Source organism: Dunckerocampus dactyliophorus, chromosome 17 (assembly GCF_027744805.1).
Source record: "Dunckerocampus dactyliophorus isolate RoL2022-P2 chromosome 17, RoL_Ddac_1.1, whole genome shotgun sequence".
In the NCBI taxonomy this organism is placed as follows: domain Eukaryota; kingdom Metazoa; phylum Chordata; class Actinopteri; order Syngnathiformes; family Syngnathidae; genus Dunckerocampus; species Dunckerocampus dactyliophorus.
This window is the reverse complement of record NC_072835.1, coordinates 9167938-9187042: the sequence shown is the minus strand read 5'-3', so window position 1 is coordinate 9187042 and position 19105 is coordinate 9167938. Positions and strand designations below refer to the sequence as shown.

The 19105-nt window shown below is 40.2% G+C and overlaps 1 protein-coding gene across 1 annotated transcript in view; it reads right to left on the bottom strand.

Moving 5' to 3' along the window:
- Nucleotides 1-19105, bottom strand: part of npr2 (natriuretic peptide receptor 2) — a 100605-nt gene that overhangs the window by 16667 nt on the left and 64833 nt on the right. The window contains exons 9-15 of the mRNA XM_054756654.1: nucleotides 17686-17760; nucleotides 15245-15322; nucleotides 12237-12341; nucleotides 9001-9072; nucleotides 5922-6081; nucleotides 5688-5843; nucleotides 2541-2709 (exon numbers count right to left, since the gene is read on the bottom strand). Coding sequence (XP_054612629.1) covers nucleotides 2541-2709; nucleotides 5688-5843; nucleotides 5922-6081; nucleotides 9001-9072; nucleotides 12237-12341; nucleotides 15245-15322; nucleotides 17686-17760 — 815 coding nt within the window. The remainder of the gene's footprint in view (nucleotides 1-2540; nucleotides 2710-5687; nucleotides 5844-5921; nucleotides 6082-9000; nucleotides 9073-12236; nucleotides 12342-15244; nucleotides 15323-17685; nucleotides 17761-19105) is intronic.

The window sequence follows — 19105 nt, the reverse complement described above, 5'->3', positions numbered from 1 at the left end:
ATTCTCCAATTACCTAACGTTCATGTTTTTGGAATGAACTATTGTGTGATTACTAGGGGTGTTAAAACGTGAGAGACGTGTGAGATTTCTCGTTCAGAAAAAAAACTGTCTCACAATAATTACTGATGAATCGCGATAAATTAATTAATCACAGGATAATTGAAAATGAACTCGATAGTTGTGCCGGCCTCCATATATTGCCATGTGCATTTGTGTCTGTTTTCCTCGTCTCTCATCTCCAAACAGGCAGGAAGAAAGTTCAGTCTGTGCATTGGTTCAGCACCTAGACACTTCATAGACCAACGGTGAACAGAGTGAAACCTCTCGTCAGTCATACAGTTTAGCTAGCATACACACACAGCAAAAGAGTAGAGCTTTGTGAGGAGCAATACAAGATAATGTAGTAGAAGCTAAGAGGGAAAAAGATGCTTTCAAAGCCACAGCCCTTGTGTGGGAATATTAATAATGAGCAATGTGAGCCCATCAACATGAACAAGCCAGTATACCGAATTTATTTGAAAGTGTGAAAAGTGCAACAACTTGCACACCTCAAACATATCCACCCCACCCAGTTTTCCCATTTGGGAAAAAAACTACACATGGAGATGCAGAGCCTTCACCCTGACAGTCAACACTCAATGAGACGTTTGGTCAGCAAAGTAAATACAAACGGAACACCGCAAAATGGTCTGCGTTCATAGAAAGTCATTGCAAAAGAAATGCTGATCTCTAGTTGAAGAGCTGAAAAGTCAGCATTTCAAGAAATGCTACAAATGTTAGACAGTACAAATTACCTGTTAGGAAACATGGCAATTCACACACATGGCAATTCCACAACTTGACAGAGTGAAATATGACATATTAATGGAAATATTGCACTATTATGATATACTATTATTATTATTATTATTATTATTATTATTATTTATTATGCCGCCCGGTGTTCTAGTGGTTAGCATGTTGGCCACACAGTCACAGTCTGGAGATCGGGAAGATCTGGGCTCGATTCTCCCCTGGGCATTTCTGTGTGGAGTTTGCATGTTCTCCCCGTACGTGGGTTTTACGTCGATTTAGACCCGCTTTCCTCCCACATTCCAAAAACATGCATGTTATGTTAATTGGAGACTCTAAATTGTCGATAGGTATAAATGTGAGTGTGAATGGTTGTTTGTCTATATGTGCCCTGCGATTGGCTAGCGACCAGTCCAGTGTACCCCGCCTGTCGCCCAAAGTCAGCTGGGATAGGCTCCAGCATGCCCCCGCAACCCTAATGAGGAGAAGCGGTATAGAAAATGGTTGGATGGATTATTTATTATTATATATTGTCATGACAGTAGTTTATTTGGTCTCAAAAAATGTTGACATTAATATTGTTTAGCGTCAATTTGTGGGACAAACATTTCAAAACATACCTACATTGTTTTGTGACGCGGTTAAATAAATAAAGTCGTCTCGTCTCGTGACACACCTAGTGATGAGAGGGGTAATTTGTGAAAAAAAGTAGTAATGTTACAGGAATCAAGTGGTGTAATTATGATAAAAAGCCCAAACTTTCCAAGAAAGAAAGGGTGATGGCATCAGCCTTGTGCATTGAGGTTTGTGTAGGACATCCATTGCATTCCTTTTCTCGCAATATTACAACTTTATTCACGTAGCATTATAACATTTTTATGATTTTAAAAACAGGTGTGAATTAGTATCCGAACATTGCCAAAAAAGTCATGCTACAGTTCCTTTGCATTAAAATTAATCGCATTAAGTTTCCCACAAAAGACTTACATAATATGTGGAAAACATTAGTACCAGTCACAGCATTGAAAGCATATTAATAAGCAGATCCAGATCCAGATGCAGATAGAACAAATGCAGTAAAGGGTGCAGTTTAGTGGAGATGTCTTGAGTGCTTTCTTGTTTACAAAGTGGTTAAACATACTTGTTGCAGTACAGAGCAAGTAGTATACACACAGTTGGACTTGCACGTTGAGGGAACAGCCTTTTCACGGTGAGCGAAGTTTCAACTCTGTACGGGTTAAACAAACCATTTAGCACTGAACACCCCTCTTGTTACTGCGCCCTTCAAGCTCATGAGCAGGCCAAATATAACAGCACATCCATCATGTCATGTCAACAACATACATTTACTTAATGAAAATAACAGGCAAACAGTGCATTAATGCTTCGGCTTGTGTAATGAAGGGGCTTCCTGCACATGTGGTACGACCGTGCATGACACCGTCAAGAGCATCCTTGAGTGATTCAGAGGTTATCAATCACACTGAGCTCTCTAGCCCAGGCCACTCCACATGCAAAGCTATACATATCTACACTCAGCTGAGGGGAGGTCACATTGAGGGGACTGGAATACTGACATTGAAAAACATCAGTCTAGACTTGGGAAATGCACAACACCTACAGTTGCGGTCAGAAGTTTACAGTACATTCATCATGGGCATGAATGTCATATTCATGTTCCACCCTCAATGATTATTTGCTCTTGAGAATATACCGTAATTAATAAGAAGTGGTGCAGGGGGTCTTACTTGTTGAGCTTGGCCATGTAGATCTTGATGTGGCCAAAGTCTGGCCTCTCCGTGGGGTCTTCGGCCCAGCAGCCATCCATCAGGATGGTCAGCTCCTCTGAGTGACATCTGTTGTCTGTCGTCGGTCGAAAGTACGGCTTCTGACCGTTCCTAACCTTCTGCACAATCTCTGCGGTAAAGAGGAAAAGATTTTTAGTACTTACTACAACTGTTGTTGTCATAGTGATGAGTATTCTGTTTAAGTAAATAGGAAGAAAAGCATCTGTTTTCGTCTATTTCACTTTATTAGAAATGTTCTATTTATAATATTATACCCACATCCTCTTCTGTTGCTAGTATAAGTGTATAAAATTCTGGTGTTTGAGCCAGACAGCAAGTGCATGCCCTTTCAGCCAATTAATGGCACTTATACAATCAGCACTGAGCGTGACCATGAATAAACACCCAGCCAACATTATGCTGTGGAGGAAACCCCCTAAGGGGATGTTCATTGTGGATACTGTAAAGGTTGAACTCCTGCTCTTGAACTGCATTACAGGTTTATGTTCCCACGGATAGTATAACCATTGAGGTAGCTGAGGTGTTGTTGAAGGAGATGGTTAGTGGATGGCAGTTGATGGCAAGGATTTTCAGTGGAATGATGACAAGCATAAATTACACACCTAAAAATTGCACCAGCCTGCTCTTCAACTTTTAAAGCATCAAAATGTCGTAATCATGCTTTAAACTAACACGGACCAGTCACACTAATAAGAATAGGCCATATTTTACTGCCATAACTACTGTAATTTCCAGACAGAGTGCACCAGTATATAATCTGCACCCACTAAATTTAAAAAGAAAAAAAGATTTGTACATACACTACAGGGCAAAAGTTGGGACACACACAATACAACCCTACGGTCCCAACCCCATTAATAAGGCAAGAAATTCTAGAAACTCAAACAATGCATTAAGATGAGCGAATTCAAAAAACAATTCAAGCAGTTGATGTTTGCTAAATATACGGCACAAGAGTCTTGAACTTGTTTTGTTATGCTCTCTATTTATGATTATTTGTTATTTATTTATTATTATACTTATTATATTACTTGTGAAAACATCTTAATAATTACATCATCATATTTTTACATTACCTTATCATTTTTCTATGTGTTAAAAAATCACATATGGAATACAGGAAGTGAATAATATGTACTGCACAAGATGTGGAATGGATGGGTTTTAGGATTAAATAAGATTTGCTTCTTCCTACTCTTTTTGGACATGTGGAACTGTGAATTGAATTATGTGATGTATTCCACTGTAACTTGCATGCATGTTCAAATAAAATTAAAACATAACCATGACCATAACTGTAACCATATTAATTGTGCAACACAGCTTTCACATTTTCACTTTATCCAAAAGCTGTCAAATCTTTTGTTTCCGCTGTGTACAAAATGCAACAGCTCAACTTTTAATGAAAACCAGATGGTAAAATCCCATTAGTCCAGTTTTCCGACTCGACACGTATTAGCAGTCGTTTTTTAAAATCATGTTACCAGTCACCTTTAATACACCTTTTGGCTCTACCCCAGGCTCCACTGCTGAAATGTTGCTCCACTGTGAGCCAGGAGACAAACCTCGACTGGTTGTTCCTTTTCCCTCAAAACTAAAAGGTGGTCGAGCTTTTGCGGTCATGGCCCCCTCAGCTCTGGAATGCCTTGCCTGAGGTTCTGAAAATCACCTCTCAAAATATCTTAACACATTCAAGCTGTACTTACACCAAAATTGTTTGGCTCTTTTCCACATTGAAGTACGGTGGCCTAAAAAAATCAAAAAGGGTCAACAGGGTCTGATGGAAGATGCCCATGCTACAGGTCCACGGGTTAGGGGGTGCAATTATTCAACTTGCCCCTGGCACTGGCAACCCACGCTTTGCAACTCTGCATAACTGTGGAGCGCACTGCTGCTGGGGTTTGTGCAAATGCACACAACTCGCACAGACAACATTTCTCCATGTACATTGATTTTGTTGCTATAATTGCATATATCTGCAGAATACCCATTTGCCTCAGGCTTGTTTGTGCTAAAACAAAGAACAGACAGCAGATGCTCACTTTTCACAAATGGCGAAAATCTGGAAGTGATTAAGCCGCCCATAAAAATATCTATTTTTACAATCTTACACAAACCAACAGGCGGTAATTAAAGTAAACGCCTGCCTCACTCATGGTGCAACCAAAAATAAACACATGTGGAACCCACAAGGTATGCTGGGTAACTTCTGGTTGGAGAAGGTGTGCGCGTCCCAGCATGCCTACATTCGTATGAAATGGTATTTTTTTTACTTGTATATTAGTGTGTAAGCGTCTATTTCGAGTCTGTGTGTAACTTGTGTTATTTTTAGTTGCACCGTGAGTGAGGTAGGCGTTTGGGTTGATAAGCTCCTGTTGGTTTGTGTTGTGTGAGTAGGGGTGTAAATATCAAACTGATTCATTCCATGTAACAAACACCTCCTCAAGCCAGTTGAAATTTGCCTCGGACTATTTTCAGTGCAACTCAAGCTTTACCAATGTTGGGCAAATCACCGTGTATTTGAATGCTGAATGGTTAATATGCGGGGAACAAAACATTGACATGACAGCTTTTTGCTATACATGACAAAGCAAACTCGTGTACAGTGTAATATATCTCAATAATAATGGATTAATTACATTTTTAGACTATGCAGAGGGCAAATAAAAAAGGAGTTCCAGGCTAAAAATAACCCTGGGCTGACTTTGGACACCCTTGGTGTAAGGGGATCTGCACAAAAAATGCAACATTTCTTCCCCACCACTCCACAATTGCTTAAATGGTGTTCAGTGAACAATTTCAAATAAAGCAACCTTCCTGCCAGAGGTAATATGAATAATCATAATACTCACACTATCTTGGGAATAACCATTTTACTACTTTATATGTGACATTTAATATTATATTTTTGCCTTTAACATCTGTCCGGCATGTGTACTGTTGATACAATGATATACTGCAGTGTTTGGACCCACTTTGAAATGTCAGACGAAATCCAATGGATGGATGGTATGTTTGGTCCAAAATATATACTGTACCTCACCACAGATAACCTTTAATCATTAACACATATTAATGCCAGTTTACCTTTGGGGCTGAGATCCATGCCTTCGACAAAGAAAGGTCCGTTCCTCAAGGCTATTTCCTGCAGGATGATGCCAAAACTGTACACATCACCCTTCTGTGTCCCCTGAGGAGGATGGTGGTCGTATATGAGCAGCTCAGGAGCTGTCCACAGCTTCTCTAAACAATTAAGGTACTGTCAAAAATGAGGCCGCGATATTGCAAAGATAGCATTTTATCTGCACATGGTCAACTTACTTGCATAGAGAGCATGGGAGTCATCGTTTTCGCAAGATGAGCGAAAACTGGCTAATCCATAATCGGTGATTTTCAACACAAATCTACTGTCCACCACGCAATTAGATGACTTCAGATTTCCATGGCAGCCGAAGTAGCTGTTGTGGAGATAGTTCATGCCCTGGTGGAGAGCAGCATTCATTCATGCATCAAGGCACTTTTTCCTATTTCCTCCACACAAGGACACATAAAACCACACACATGGAAACAATAAAGTTCGACAAGTGGATGTAAGTTGGGGTTAAAAAAAAAAAGAGACCACAATTCAAGGACACCACTGTCTCAGGGGAATTATTGTGAAATTACTACTAATAGCTCCAGTAGGGGGACGGCCCAGACGGACTTATGTTCAATATTTTGTGGAACAGATGAGTCAGTTTGTGGTAACATCCCTAAAAGATTCAGCAGTGCCTCCTCTGTGCAGGGCTATTCTATCTGTGTGGAGCAATTTAGCTGAAGCGCATCATTATGCATGCAGTTCAATATTGGACCCTTCCAAGAGTCGGTTCCCTTGACAAAGAGCCTCCATGTTGTACAGTGGAACCCGTTTATGTGGACAACCTGCCTATGTGGACCAACTCATCAAGCGCTGGTCCACCATATTCTTCCTATTAGTATTGAACCGTTCTGTACGTGATTGTAGGTTCCGCATGACCCTGTACTGTACTATTGAGCGCAAAAGTAGAATTTATATTTCAATTTTTTATTCAAAAGTGTAAAAAACAGCAGAATATTATTTTTTAAATTTAAAAAAAAATCCAAACCTACATGGCCCTGCATGAAAAAGTGATTGCCCCCTAAACCTAGTAACTGGTTGGGCCACCCTTAGCAGCAACAACTGCAATCAAGCATTTCCGATAACTTGCAATGAGTCTCTTACAGCGCTGTGGAGGAATTTTGGCCCACTCATCTTTGTAGAATTTTTGTAATTCAGTGAATAAGTTGCCTTTTTAAGGTCATGCCACAGCATCTCAATAGGATTCAGGTAAGGACTTTGACTAGGCCACTCCAAAGTCTTCATTTTTTTTTTCTTCAGCCATTCAAAGGTGGACTTGCTGGTGTGTTTTGGATCATTGTCCTGTTCCTTCAGGAAGTCTTCCAGGTCCCGAAGCAGCAAAACATACCCAGACCATCACACTACCACCACCATATTTTAATGTTGGTATGACGTTCTTTTTCTGAAATGCGGCATTAATTTTATGTCAGATGTAATGGGACAAACACCTTCGAAAAAGTTCAACTTTTGTCTCGTCAGACCACAGAATATTTTCCCAAAGGATCCTCAAGATGTTTTCTGGCAAAATTAAGACGAGCCTTAATGTTCTTTTTTGTTCAGCAGTGGTTTTCGTCTTGGAACTCTGCCATGCAGGCTGTTTTTGCCCAGTGTCTTTCTTTATGGTGGGGTCATGAACACTGACCTTATTGAGGCAAGTCAGGCCTTCAGTTCTTTGGATGGGGCCTTTTGGGACCTCTTGGATGAGTCCTCTTTGGGCTCTTGAGGTAATTTTGGCCGTCCGTCCACTCCTGGAAGGTTCACCACTGTTCCATGTTTTTCCCATTTATTGAACATGGCTCTCACTGTGGTTTGGTGGAGTCCCAAAGCTTTAGAAACGGCTTTATAACCTTTTCCAGATTGACATATCTCAATTAATCTCAGTTAAATTATGTTTTAACCGGGGTCAATCACTTTTTCAAACAGGGCCTTGTAGGTTTGGCTTTTTTTTTCTCCCTTAATAATAAAAAGTTTCATTTAAAAACTGCCTTTTGTGTTCAGATGTTATTGGCTAATATTTAAATTTGTTTGATGATCTGAAACATTCACGTGTGAGTAACATGCAAAAAAATAAGAAAACAGGAAAGGGCAAAAAGCTTTTCACACCATTGTCAATATAAATTAGATTATCATTATTATTATTATTATTATTATTATTACTATTATTATTATTAATATTATTAGTGAAACTGACGTCAACACACATGGTCGACCGAGAAAACGTAGCAGGAGGGAATTCAGTGTTGCCAGTTTAGCAATTTAGCAACGCAAGAAACTGACTCGTGACAAATATCTAATGCCATGTCCACACTAACAAAATTATTATGAATATTTTATTATTATATTATAATATAAATACATTATAATATAAATTTAAATATAAATATAATATAAATATAAATATAATTTCCCCCACTCCAGTTTAAGGTAATGTGGGGTGGTGGTTGTTTTTTTGGCGACACCTAGTGGCTGCAATAATGCATTGCATAGAGCTTGTGACGCAGTCTGGCACACAAATTGAATACCGGACGCTTTTTGTTACAAAATACTTTCTAATATGCTTTTACTTTGGAGACTAGGTGTCTGTAAGTCATGTGCAACTAAAATTATATGATACTGTGTGGATTGAGAAATGTCATATTTGAGGCAGCAGGGTTGTTTAATTAGGAAACTAATTATGTTTGGCTTGGAAACTGTGCTGTGCCACTCTTAAAAAAGGGCTCACCATGATGATCGCGCCTCATAAATACCGCAACTTCCAGTCCAGTGCAACTTATATATGTCTTTTCCGCTTCATGATGCATTTTTTGACTGATGCGATTTATACTCCGGAGTGACTTATAGTGTGAAAAATACAGTGTAAAACAGAAGACTGAAAATATGAAAACAATTTGCAAAAATAACAGGAAAATGTGCACTTTCGGTTAAGTAGATGTGAGTCAGCCAACTCGGAGGGCGTCGACTTAAATAGTTTTCACTGTAGTAGATTAAAAGCTATCATTTTTTTCACGTACATCCATGATTAGATTACATGAAGCTGTAAGAAAATACTTGCACTGTTCAAAATGATGTTTTGTCTCCCACTCCACAGTGTAATGGCAATATTTTCTGTATTTCACTTCATACTGTCTGTGCAGGCTCACACACATCTGCCTGAAACCATGGCAACAACCTAGGTGGGTTTTGTGTGTCTCTGTGCCTCACAAAGCATCCACTGTACCGCTGAACATGTTATTGTTAGCATTCCTGCGAAAATATAAAATGTACCTTCACTATGTCGTTGATCAGCGAGTAGCGGAACATCCAATCCAGGTTGATGCTCTCGTTCTCCAGAATGTCCTGCAAGGCACACAGTCAAAACTAATACATAACAGAAGGCAGAAAACACATCAGACAAGACAGCCGCCATTTGAGAGAAAACACCTTCAGGTCGGATGCCTGACATTCTTTCACGCAAATTCAGTCCATCCCCGCACTTTTTCGCACCTTTGCCGTTTTATCCAGTTACCGCAACTTTACTCCAGTTTTGACTCAGACTGTTGGTTTGCAACATCATGTTGATGTGCACTGCAAAATCAGAGTTAGATTTTACCCTTTTATGTGTTGTATGTGGTGATAATAATAAAGCTATGCACGAACGGCACTGTTAGCGTTGCTCAAGTCACCTTGAATCACACATCACAACATCAAATCTGTGTTTGACTGTAAGTTTTTTATGCTTATCATATGTCAGCTGTTTACCAAGCTCTTTCACTAAACTGTAAAAAAAACTGTCTGCATGTTATTTGCGGAATGCCCACCAGAAAAGTCTTCATTACGTCTTTCTGAAAAAAGATGAGCTCCAGTTTGTGCTTGAATTCGAAGATCTTGCCGTTCGCTTGGGCTCTACTTGATCTTTTAAAAAAATCAGCTAAAAAACATATCCAAAATTGTCCATTGTAATACCATAATTTTAGGCAAATCGCATCATCATTGTCAGAAAATGCTCTGAAAATATTTCTCCATTGCATATTTTTTTCTCATTTTGAATACTGCATGACTAACTGGTCACAATCTTGACAACCTTAAAAGCAATAGGTCTGTGTAGGCTCTCAGTCGTACAGGAGTTGTCCATCGAGGGAAAGGCTTCTTGAGACGTCATCTGTACTTCTGTGAAGAAGGTGTCGGACGTTTCGCTCCTCATCCGAAGAGCTTCGTCAGCGAACTAATAAGTGCTGGTAGCCTAGGCCTTAAATACAGTAAGAGTGGGTGGAATTGGTGTGCCAACACCCTCCTCCTATTGGTTCCTTACACTAAGCCTGGGCGGAGTAGTGGTATAATCCTATCCTGCTATTAACACCTCCGATAAAAGGGAAGTGTCGCTCCCTGAATTGGGTATGAACGACTCTGATACTGGCTCGTTAGCATCTATTGTTCTGGCTCGGCCCTGGCTTCACCTCATTTGCAAGACTAAGAGCTGTGGGTTTTGGTCTCAGTAACCTGCTGAACACAGGGTCCAAATTAAACCTCAAACCACCATTCCGATTCAATGATGGGTTCTGTTGTTTGACAAAAATAGCTTCCTTTACTCCTCTTTCAAACCATCTGTTTTCTTTGGCCAAAATCTTTACCTCGCTGTCCTCAAAAGAGTGATTGGTAGCTTTAAGGTGTAGATGTACTGCTGATTGAGGACCACTAGAATTGTCCCTGCGATGTTGATAAAGCCTTTTTTGGAGCATTTGCTTAGTTTCCCCAATGTTTCCCCAAGCTATAGAATCACTTTTTTTAAAAAGCTTTAAAAATATTTGCTAAAAAAAAATCTTCATAAATACAGTTCAATAATTCCTTGTTTAGCGTGGTTAATTGGTTCCAGACCCAACAGTGATAAGTGAATTTCCACAAAGTAGGATTCCTTATTTATAAATGGAATATTTTCGTAATTTGAGCATAGAAAACTTGTTTACGACCTTCTAAATACATTTTTAAGATTACTAGAGCCCTCTAGACATGAAATAACACCCATATAGTCACATCTACACACTTATTAGCCAATATAGTAAACATAATAATAGAAAATAAGCCATTTAAGACATAAATTTGACTCATACATGTGTCTGTTGCTGTAAATGTGTTCCCGTGGCACGGACAGGAAGTGACGTCGGTGGTTCAGAGTTTAATTTTATGTTGTGGTGTTGATTACGGCCACAACAGTAGCTCACATTAGGGATTATTGTGCCTGCTGTGAGATAATTAACAGTGTAAAATACTACATATTAGGGATGTCACGAGACACTCAGTTCACAAGACAAGACGATACAAGAGATTGGGTCTACAAGAAGGAGACAAGCTTAGATTTTAACTTTACTTTTAAGAAAAGTACAATAAAAAATACACTCTGTGTGTACGCTACCGACCCTGCCTCCATCCACTGAGATAAAGAGGCTGTATGACTGACATAAGGGCTCACTCCGTTCATGCCGTTGTTCTATGGAACAAACGCGCCAAGGTGCTGAAACCAATGCACAAAGAGACACGCATGAACATGGTGATATATTGAGGACGGCTAAATTATCGAGTTCATTTTCATTTACTGTGTGATTGATTAATTTATTTATTATTGTCCCTGGCCTAGTTCCCACGAGACATTTTTTTTCCTGAATGAGAAATCTCGCGAGATCTTGTGACGAGATCTTGCGACACCCCTACTACATATCACTATGTCTTTGAATGCGTCTTCTGAATCCCTTACATTAGTATTTCAGGTCATTTAGCTATTTCTATGCTGGAAAAGGTCTAATTTAAACAAAAATATGCACAATTTGCTCAAATATGCATATATTTGGACTAATAATAGGCCATATTTAACCAGAAAATTGCATGATTTATTAATTGATATATTTGTGATTGAGTGAAACTGTGAAATTTGAAGCGCATAGTGGCGAAGGACGATGGTAGGCTTCGTTTCGAGAATTTTAGAAAATCTAACCTAGCCTGCTCAATATATAAAGTTTTAAATGGGCTCACTGCACCATCTTTGAATGAGTTTATCAAGCTAAAGTCCACCACGAGTGGTAAGTGGTAACAAGACCCTCGCTACATTTAAAACCAATCTCAAACGATGGCTTATGGACTTCTGAATTTTTGACATGAATTAGCATGTTGGCTGGACAGTCAGGAGATCAGGACAATCTGGGTTTGAATCTCCGTTTGGGCATCTCTTTGTGGAGTTTGAATGTTCTCCTCGTGCGTGTGTGGGTTTTCTCCGAGTACTCCGGTTTCCTCCCACATTCCAAAAATATGCCTGTTAGGTCAATTGGGGACTTTAAATTGTCCATAGGTATGAATGTGAGTGTGAATGATTGTTTGTCTATATGTGCTCTGCACCGCCTCTCGCCCAAAAAGTCGGCTGGGTTAGGCTCCAGCTTACACCCGCGACCCTAGTGACAATAAATGGGCATGGAAAAGGGATGGATGTAATTCCTATTGTCACAACAGGGAATTGTTGATAGAAATGTGGACGTTACCTGCAGGCTGCCCCTGGGACAGTACTCAGTTATAATGCATATGTTGGGAGGGTCAATGCAGGCCCCGATGAAGCGGGTCAGATGGTTAAACTGGACATCTCTCATCTGAAAATAACACACAGACACAGTGTAACTTTCCAAACATCACATCTCTCCAAGCCTGTGGAAACAGAGGACACTGGCAACTCATTTCGATTCAGACTTGTGGGATTACCTCTGCCAGCATTTCATCAAAATGGTGTACTTGCAGTCGGCTAGTTGGCACAATGTCTTTTTCTACGTGTTCCTGCTCAGTTGCACCCAGCCGAAACATGTGCAAGTGCATAAATTGGCCTTGGAGCTTATGAATGAGGCAGTGTGTGCATGGAAAAAAGATGTGTTGAGAAGGATGTACGAGCAGTAGCACCGTAGCCAAGCGGGCTGAACTCTGCATAGAAGACACTAAAAATCCAATCTTTAAAAAAAACACGAATGAATAAACTTGTTAAAAAGCAATTTCGATTAATTAGATGATTGATTCTGGGACTAAGAAGGTCCCATGGATATCGCCCTGGTGCCGTCAGTCTGACAGCCAAGCAGCACTAAACAAATATATCTCTGAAGCTAAAAAAAAACGGTGTTCTTAATTTCAGCAGCATACTTTTCCCTCAAAGGTCATGAGTTACAGCAAAACCAAAGAGTTGCTTCTGTTTCACAGCCTGGGAGATGTTAGCCTACCCTTTGGCCTACATAATTTCCCCTGCTGAACATTGACTGGTGAAGAGGACTGGGGGTGGGGAGTTGGGGCGGGGGGGGGGGGGGGGGGGGGGGGCTGCTGGGAGACAAGTGGTTAAGTTTCCACCAGTGGTCCTCATTTGGTTGGCTTTTTCATGAGCTGAGGTTTGACGGGCGATCGGGCCTCTGGGAGGTCTGAGAAGCTGCCAGTTCAGACAGCCGCCCCTCTCCTATGTGGCCTGCTGAGTGACTGAGAGGCCACGGAGGCTTCCAGGAAGCCTTGACTGATCTTCTCTAACCGGCTGTGACTCACATGGCAAGCCCAAAAATGCAGAGCTGAGACACACGATTCCAATAAAAGGGCAGATTTGCATTGTGATAAAAAGATGTTACTTAACAATACAGTCAAACCACAGTTGATGATTCATTTTTTCACAAAAATGTTCGACAAAATTTTGCTTATGTTCTCGTACAACATTGTGTGTAACAAACTGTTGGGTTTTGTGCTTTGGTGTGTTATATTAATAAAGATGTGGACGAAGAATACTCCCAGCATTGCTGGTTTATTCATCCATTGGATGAATACACACACCCAGCACCAAAACTTAGTTTACACAATACTATGGTACCCTGTAAGGCATACTCCTTTGGCAAACTCAAATGAGAATATTAGAAAAACTAGTTAGTTTGCCACATCAACAATAAATTCCATCCCGTCAGAGAAAGAAGACATCAAGGACGCTAATGTTGCAAAAGGGTCGTCAATAAGGATACAAGATGTTAAATGTCCATTTATCCACTTCATTTGTCATTTATAATTATTTTACATTGCTTCCTGCATGTAAAACAATAATGATTTTGGTCATATTTTTAGGCGTCTGGAACGGATTCATTGGATTTACATTATACCCTAAGGGAAATATTGCTTCAATTTTTGTCTGACCTTTTTAAAAGACTGACAAAAACTGAGGTACCGCTGTATATGTTATGTGAAAAATGCGTTTAAAATTATTTGGCCTTAATTCTTGTAATGACTCACTTGAACAGTCTGCTATCTCAGCACTACAATCACCACTGACACTTATTTGCCCCCCTTTCTTGGGTATGAAAGTTTTTGTGCGACACATTTGTGTTAAATGTATTTTGCACAAATACAGTGTTACAGATTTGGTGCGACAGTATGTCATCACACGCTCATAAACACGTTACAACTCACCTGGTTTAACAGAGAATAAGAAGACGAAGCAGGAGGGATCATTGTTGCCAACTTGTCACTATATTTAATGAGTAATCAGAACCTTCTAGATCGCTTAGCATAAACCAGTGGTTCTCAATTAACTTCTGGCAGGCCCCCGCAGGGAACAGAAATGTTTTCATGCCACCCCCGGTTTGAAATACTATTGAGAAACTGATAATATCTATTTAATTATCTGTACTGTACAGACTGAACTCGAAACTGAAACCAGGAAAATGCAACAAAATGGAGAGCTGTGAAACAAGAGTCAAATTGCATGTTGAGTACGATAAATTTGTACATGTTGGCAGGTCTGCAGTAAGATTGAAAGTCGTCCCTGCCTCTCACGGCCTCCCTGACAGTTCACCGCGCGCCTTCCCGTGGGGGTGGCCCGCCCCACTATTTGAGAAGCACTGGCATATACTAACCAACAGTGGATTGGTTTTAGCACACTGTATCCTTTCATTTCCCCCCCCCCCAGAGACACCCGACTCAACAGCAATGCTGAAAAATTCACCTTTCAACACAGAAAACAATGAAAAATAAATAACTGGTAAACCGTTTGAGCTGAACCTTAACACTGCGTGCGTTTTAAAACCAAGATGAATGTGAGAAGGTATTTGTAGTTCAGTCAGCTCACGGTTGTTTCATTTAACATTTACTGAGTACATGTTGTTCAGATCGGCCCTTCTTGTTAGCGCAACAGCCAAGGTTTCAGTGCAGGGCTGTCTTGACGTTGAAAGCAGGGTGGATACACACATTCGGGGCTTCCAAAGGCAGACATTGTAACAGTCTGCTCTGCAGTGACAGATTTTTCAAGTCATGCAGGGTAACGGCAAACACATTAGTCGACAATTTTGTCAATCTGAAAATGGCCACACCTACTTGGCGCCATGTCTGGGAAACATGAGCGTCATTGGGCAGGTTATGTACGATAAAGGAGGGCTTTCACCAAATACCAGTAAATCTCGTTATCATTAGTTGTTAAATAACACCAATTAACACTGACACACCCAAATGTGACCTCCCCCAAGTTAACGCCAAATAAACAAACACTTACATGCTTTAGCTCCAGTAGAACCTGCCTGGTTAGCTCGATCCTCTTCTTGTTGACATGTTTGATGGCCACCAAGTTGCCCTGCGTTCGACACACATCAGAGGCACAAACTTAAGATGAGGTCAAGTTCACTAACATCAGGCAAAGATTTCTATCATTTCAAGACTAAAATATGCTGTGGAACCTCAGTTAGCGTGTTTTGAGGTTTACGGCAAAAATGTACGACTCGTTCACGTACGTTTTCCGGTTAGCGCACAATATGACGCGTCTTGTTGTTAATTATTACACTGCCTGAGTCCAACTGTGTTTTTAACACATTTTTATTACAAATTGTCCTTGTTTGCAGCCTGTTAGCATGCTAACAAAATGGATATCAGAACCAGAAATCATTGTTCCCCAGCTCTGTTATCTGTCTTTAACGTCATCTGTAGTTCTTTGCTAACTAACACAGTTAGGCCACAAGTATCTGCTTTTCCTTTTATCGTGGCCACAAAATAACCCCCGATGGAGCCAAAGACAGTTGCGAGTGTCGACATTTTGACAAAGAAGGTGAGAAACAATATTGAATTCAAGAAATAAAACCCCAAGGTGTGGATCTCCTTCTTCTTCGATGCTCATCATTGCCATGTTGGTCAACAATCAACTCTTCAATCAAGGTAAAAGTGACGTTAAATGTTCATTTATATAAAAGTGTTTCATATTTTTGGGTGTCCATAATGGATTGCAGTCATCCCTTGTTTATCGCGGTTAATTGGTTCCAGACCTGAATGAATTTACGTTTTCCGATTTAGACATAAGTAAGATAAGGCAGACTCACACATTAGCATTGACAGCGTACTGGCTATTGTCTCATCAATGTAACATTATTGACACCTACAGACCAGTGTAGGATACTACAAGTACTCTACTGCAGCTGTTTGTGGTTAAGGAGACAGTCACGATGCACTTCAATCGCTTTATTAACAAGGAGAGAACACATGCAGTGAACATTCACAGAGGATCTGCCGCTCTCTACACGGCTAACAAACCTGCTGGTAGCACTCAGCTAACAGTCACCGCGAGCCAGCCAACGTCAACACACGTCACTTCCCAGGCCCCGATTCTTAAAGGTGCACACAAGTCGCTAATACTGTATTACACTTCATATCATGCCTTTCGAATGCCTTATATTTGTATTTTTGTTCATTTAGCTATTTTTATGCTTGAAAATGTTTAATTCAGGACATGAATATGTACACTTTGCTTTTTTACTATTAATAGACCACATACAACCACAAAATAGCGATTATGAATTAATACATTTTTGAAAAACCATGATAGAGTGAGGGTGTGATTTTCGAACTGCGATGTAGCGAGGGACGATTGGATTGGATTTGCATTATTTCTTATGGGAAAGTTCAGTTTGAGTTGGAGCTTGTGGAATGGATTAAAGACGCTAACCAAGATTCCTGCATATTTGTGATTCAGCATTCACAAATACAATTCTTGTACTTTTGGCCAAACATAAATGTATTTAAAAAAAACATATTTACCACATATTCAATCATTTTAAAATAAACTGTACAGAATAGACGTACCACTGTTACAAAGCCCACCATTTTTACATGTTTATGTCTTTATGCTTCACTGATAATGTTTCTTCGTCAACATTGAAATGTTGCACTTGTTTGGCGGTCCTTGAATGCAACATAGCTGTGTCCGATTCCATGTGTTCATGGATGCCCTTACATTATCACTCATTAGTGGCGAGTACGTATACATTTTATACTTTAAAATGTGTCGAATAAGCGTGTGAGGCATATTGAAGAGAGAAGGGGAGGGATCTGGAGATGAATCCAATCTAATAATTACAACAGTCACTTTTAGTGCAAAGTTTGATCCGGATGTCGTCAACATCAACCAGCAGGAGGGTTTGACAGGAGGCCAGCCGGGTAACAAAAACGGTCATTTTTATGGGAGTATCAATTTTTTCAGTTTTTCGCTGCTGCTTCCGAAACGGAACCCCAGCGAAAAGAGGTAGATTGACCGTTTACCGCCCATGGAAATACTTAATTGGTATTCAGGGTTCACTGAGACACCAGCACTAATACATACTGTAACCCACACCATGCAGCTAAACACAAAGACAGTGTTCTCATTATGGAGACACATTTCCTCACACCTCCTTCACCTTAAACAGATAAATTAACATCAGCAACAAGTTGATGGCCGTGTCCAGGCGGCGGGCGGGAGTGTAAAAAGAGACAGTAGAGAGAAAAAGAAAGAAAGAGAAAAGGAAAAATGACGCATTCTGCAGTTCACATTAAAACCAACTACCGAAATGTGCCCACGCACTCTCTCTCTCTCTCTCTCTCTCTCTCTCAACTCCAGCTTTCTCAGCGAGCGTGTACATGTGGAGGTGGCAAAGGAGAGAGTTTAAAATGTCAGAACTCACCCAGCCTTACCTTAAAATAGCCCGTTTTTGCAAATAGCTGATATTTTCCATGAGCGGTTATCAGGGAGCCATAGCTGGAGCCTCTCTGCGAATAAAAGAATGAAAATAAAGTGTGTTAGCCTTGAGTCGATTGGAGCAAAGAGGATTGAATTGTGGCACCTTCAGACTTTGCTGCAGAATGAAATCATTTAAAAAAAAAAGAGAGAGAGAGAGAGAAAAAAAACTAAAGTGTTTTTGGGTTTTCAAAACATCAGCTGAAGGTCTTGTGTAAATATGTTCTCTCTGAGTGAATCAGTCAATTGTGGAGGCAGTGCGTGTAGACAGCGAGCATCATCATTTTCAGATTTATTTATCATGCAAATACTGGTAACAGTGCAGTGGATTGGCTGACTCACGACGACACAAGCGGTTGATTTTCGAACCCGCAGCGATTTGGTGACACCGATTTGCATGCATTTCTGAAATCTGTTGCGAAGGAAGAAAATACTTTTAGTGCTGTGTCAAAGCGCTGAAGGTACAGAAAGTGGCGCTTCCTTTCCTGTTACCCCTCGGTTCGTTTTATTGATTTTTTACATATTTTCTGGACTATAAAACCAGAGTATAAGTTGCACCAGTCAAAAACAGAGGAAAAAAAACATATATAAATCGCAGTGGATTATAAGGTGCATTTACCAGTATTTCCGAGCTTTTCTTTAGGCGTGTCATGGCGCCTCTCGACATTAAATTCACGAGAGAAGAAGATGCAGCCAGAGGGAGAGGGCAATGTTTACAGTACACCAACAAGGAGACAAACTAAAGCTACAGAAGCTGAAATAAGTAATTTGTTTAACTATACAATAAAAACGTACCTGTATAATAAATGTCAGAAAGTTCTGAAATGAAACCTGGACCCATCCCAGTGTGTAGAAACATATCAAACAGTCGTATTTTAACACCAAAACGTCATTTTTGTATTCACAAATGAATTCAAATAAACTGAAAATCATATGTGTGTATTTAGTTAGCCAGTGGCTGACACAGCAGCCACAATCTCCAAGGGTGACACAGTTAGAGCCCAAATAAACAACACTGCTGTCTAAAATGCCACATTTCTCAATCCACAGGCATCGTATCATAGTTGCACATTATTTACAGACACATAGTCTCCAAGGCAGAAGCCTATTCGAAAGTATTCTGTCACAAAAATCACCCGGTACGCCCTGTTATCATTCAATTTGTGTGCCTGACTGCGTGACGAACTTGACTCAATGAATTATTGCGCCCACAAGACCCATAAAAACCCCCAGCACCCCACTGTAACTTACAGTAAAGCAGATGCTCAATTATATACAGATATTAAGTCACATCTGAGGATAAGTGGCAAGGCCAGCCAAACTATGAAAAGGTATGATTTATAGTCCGGAAAATACGGTAACCACAAATACACTCAT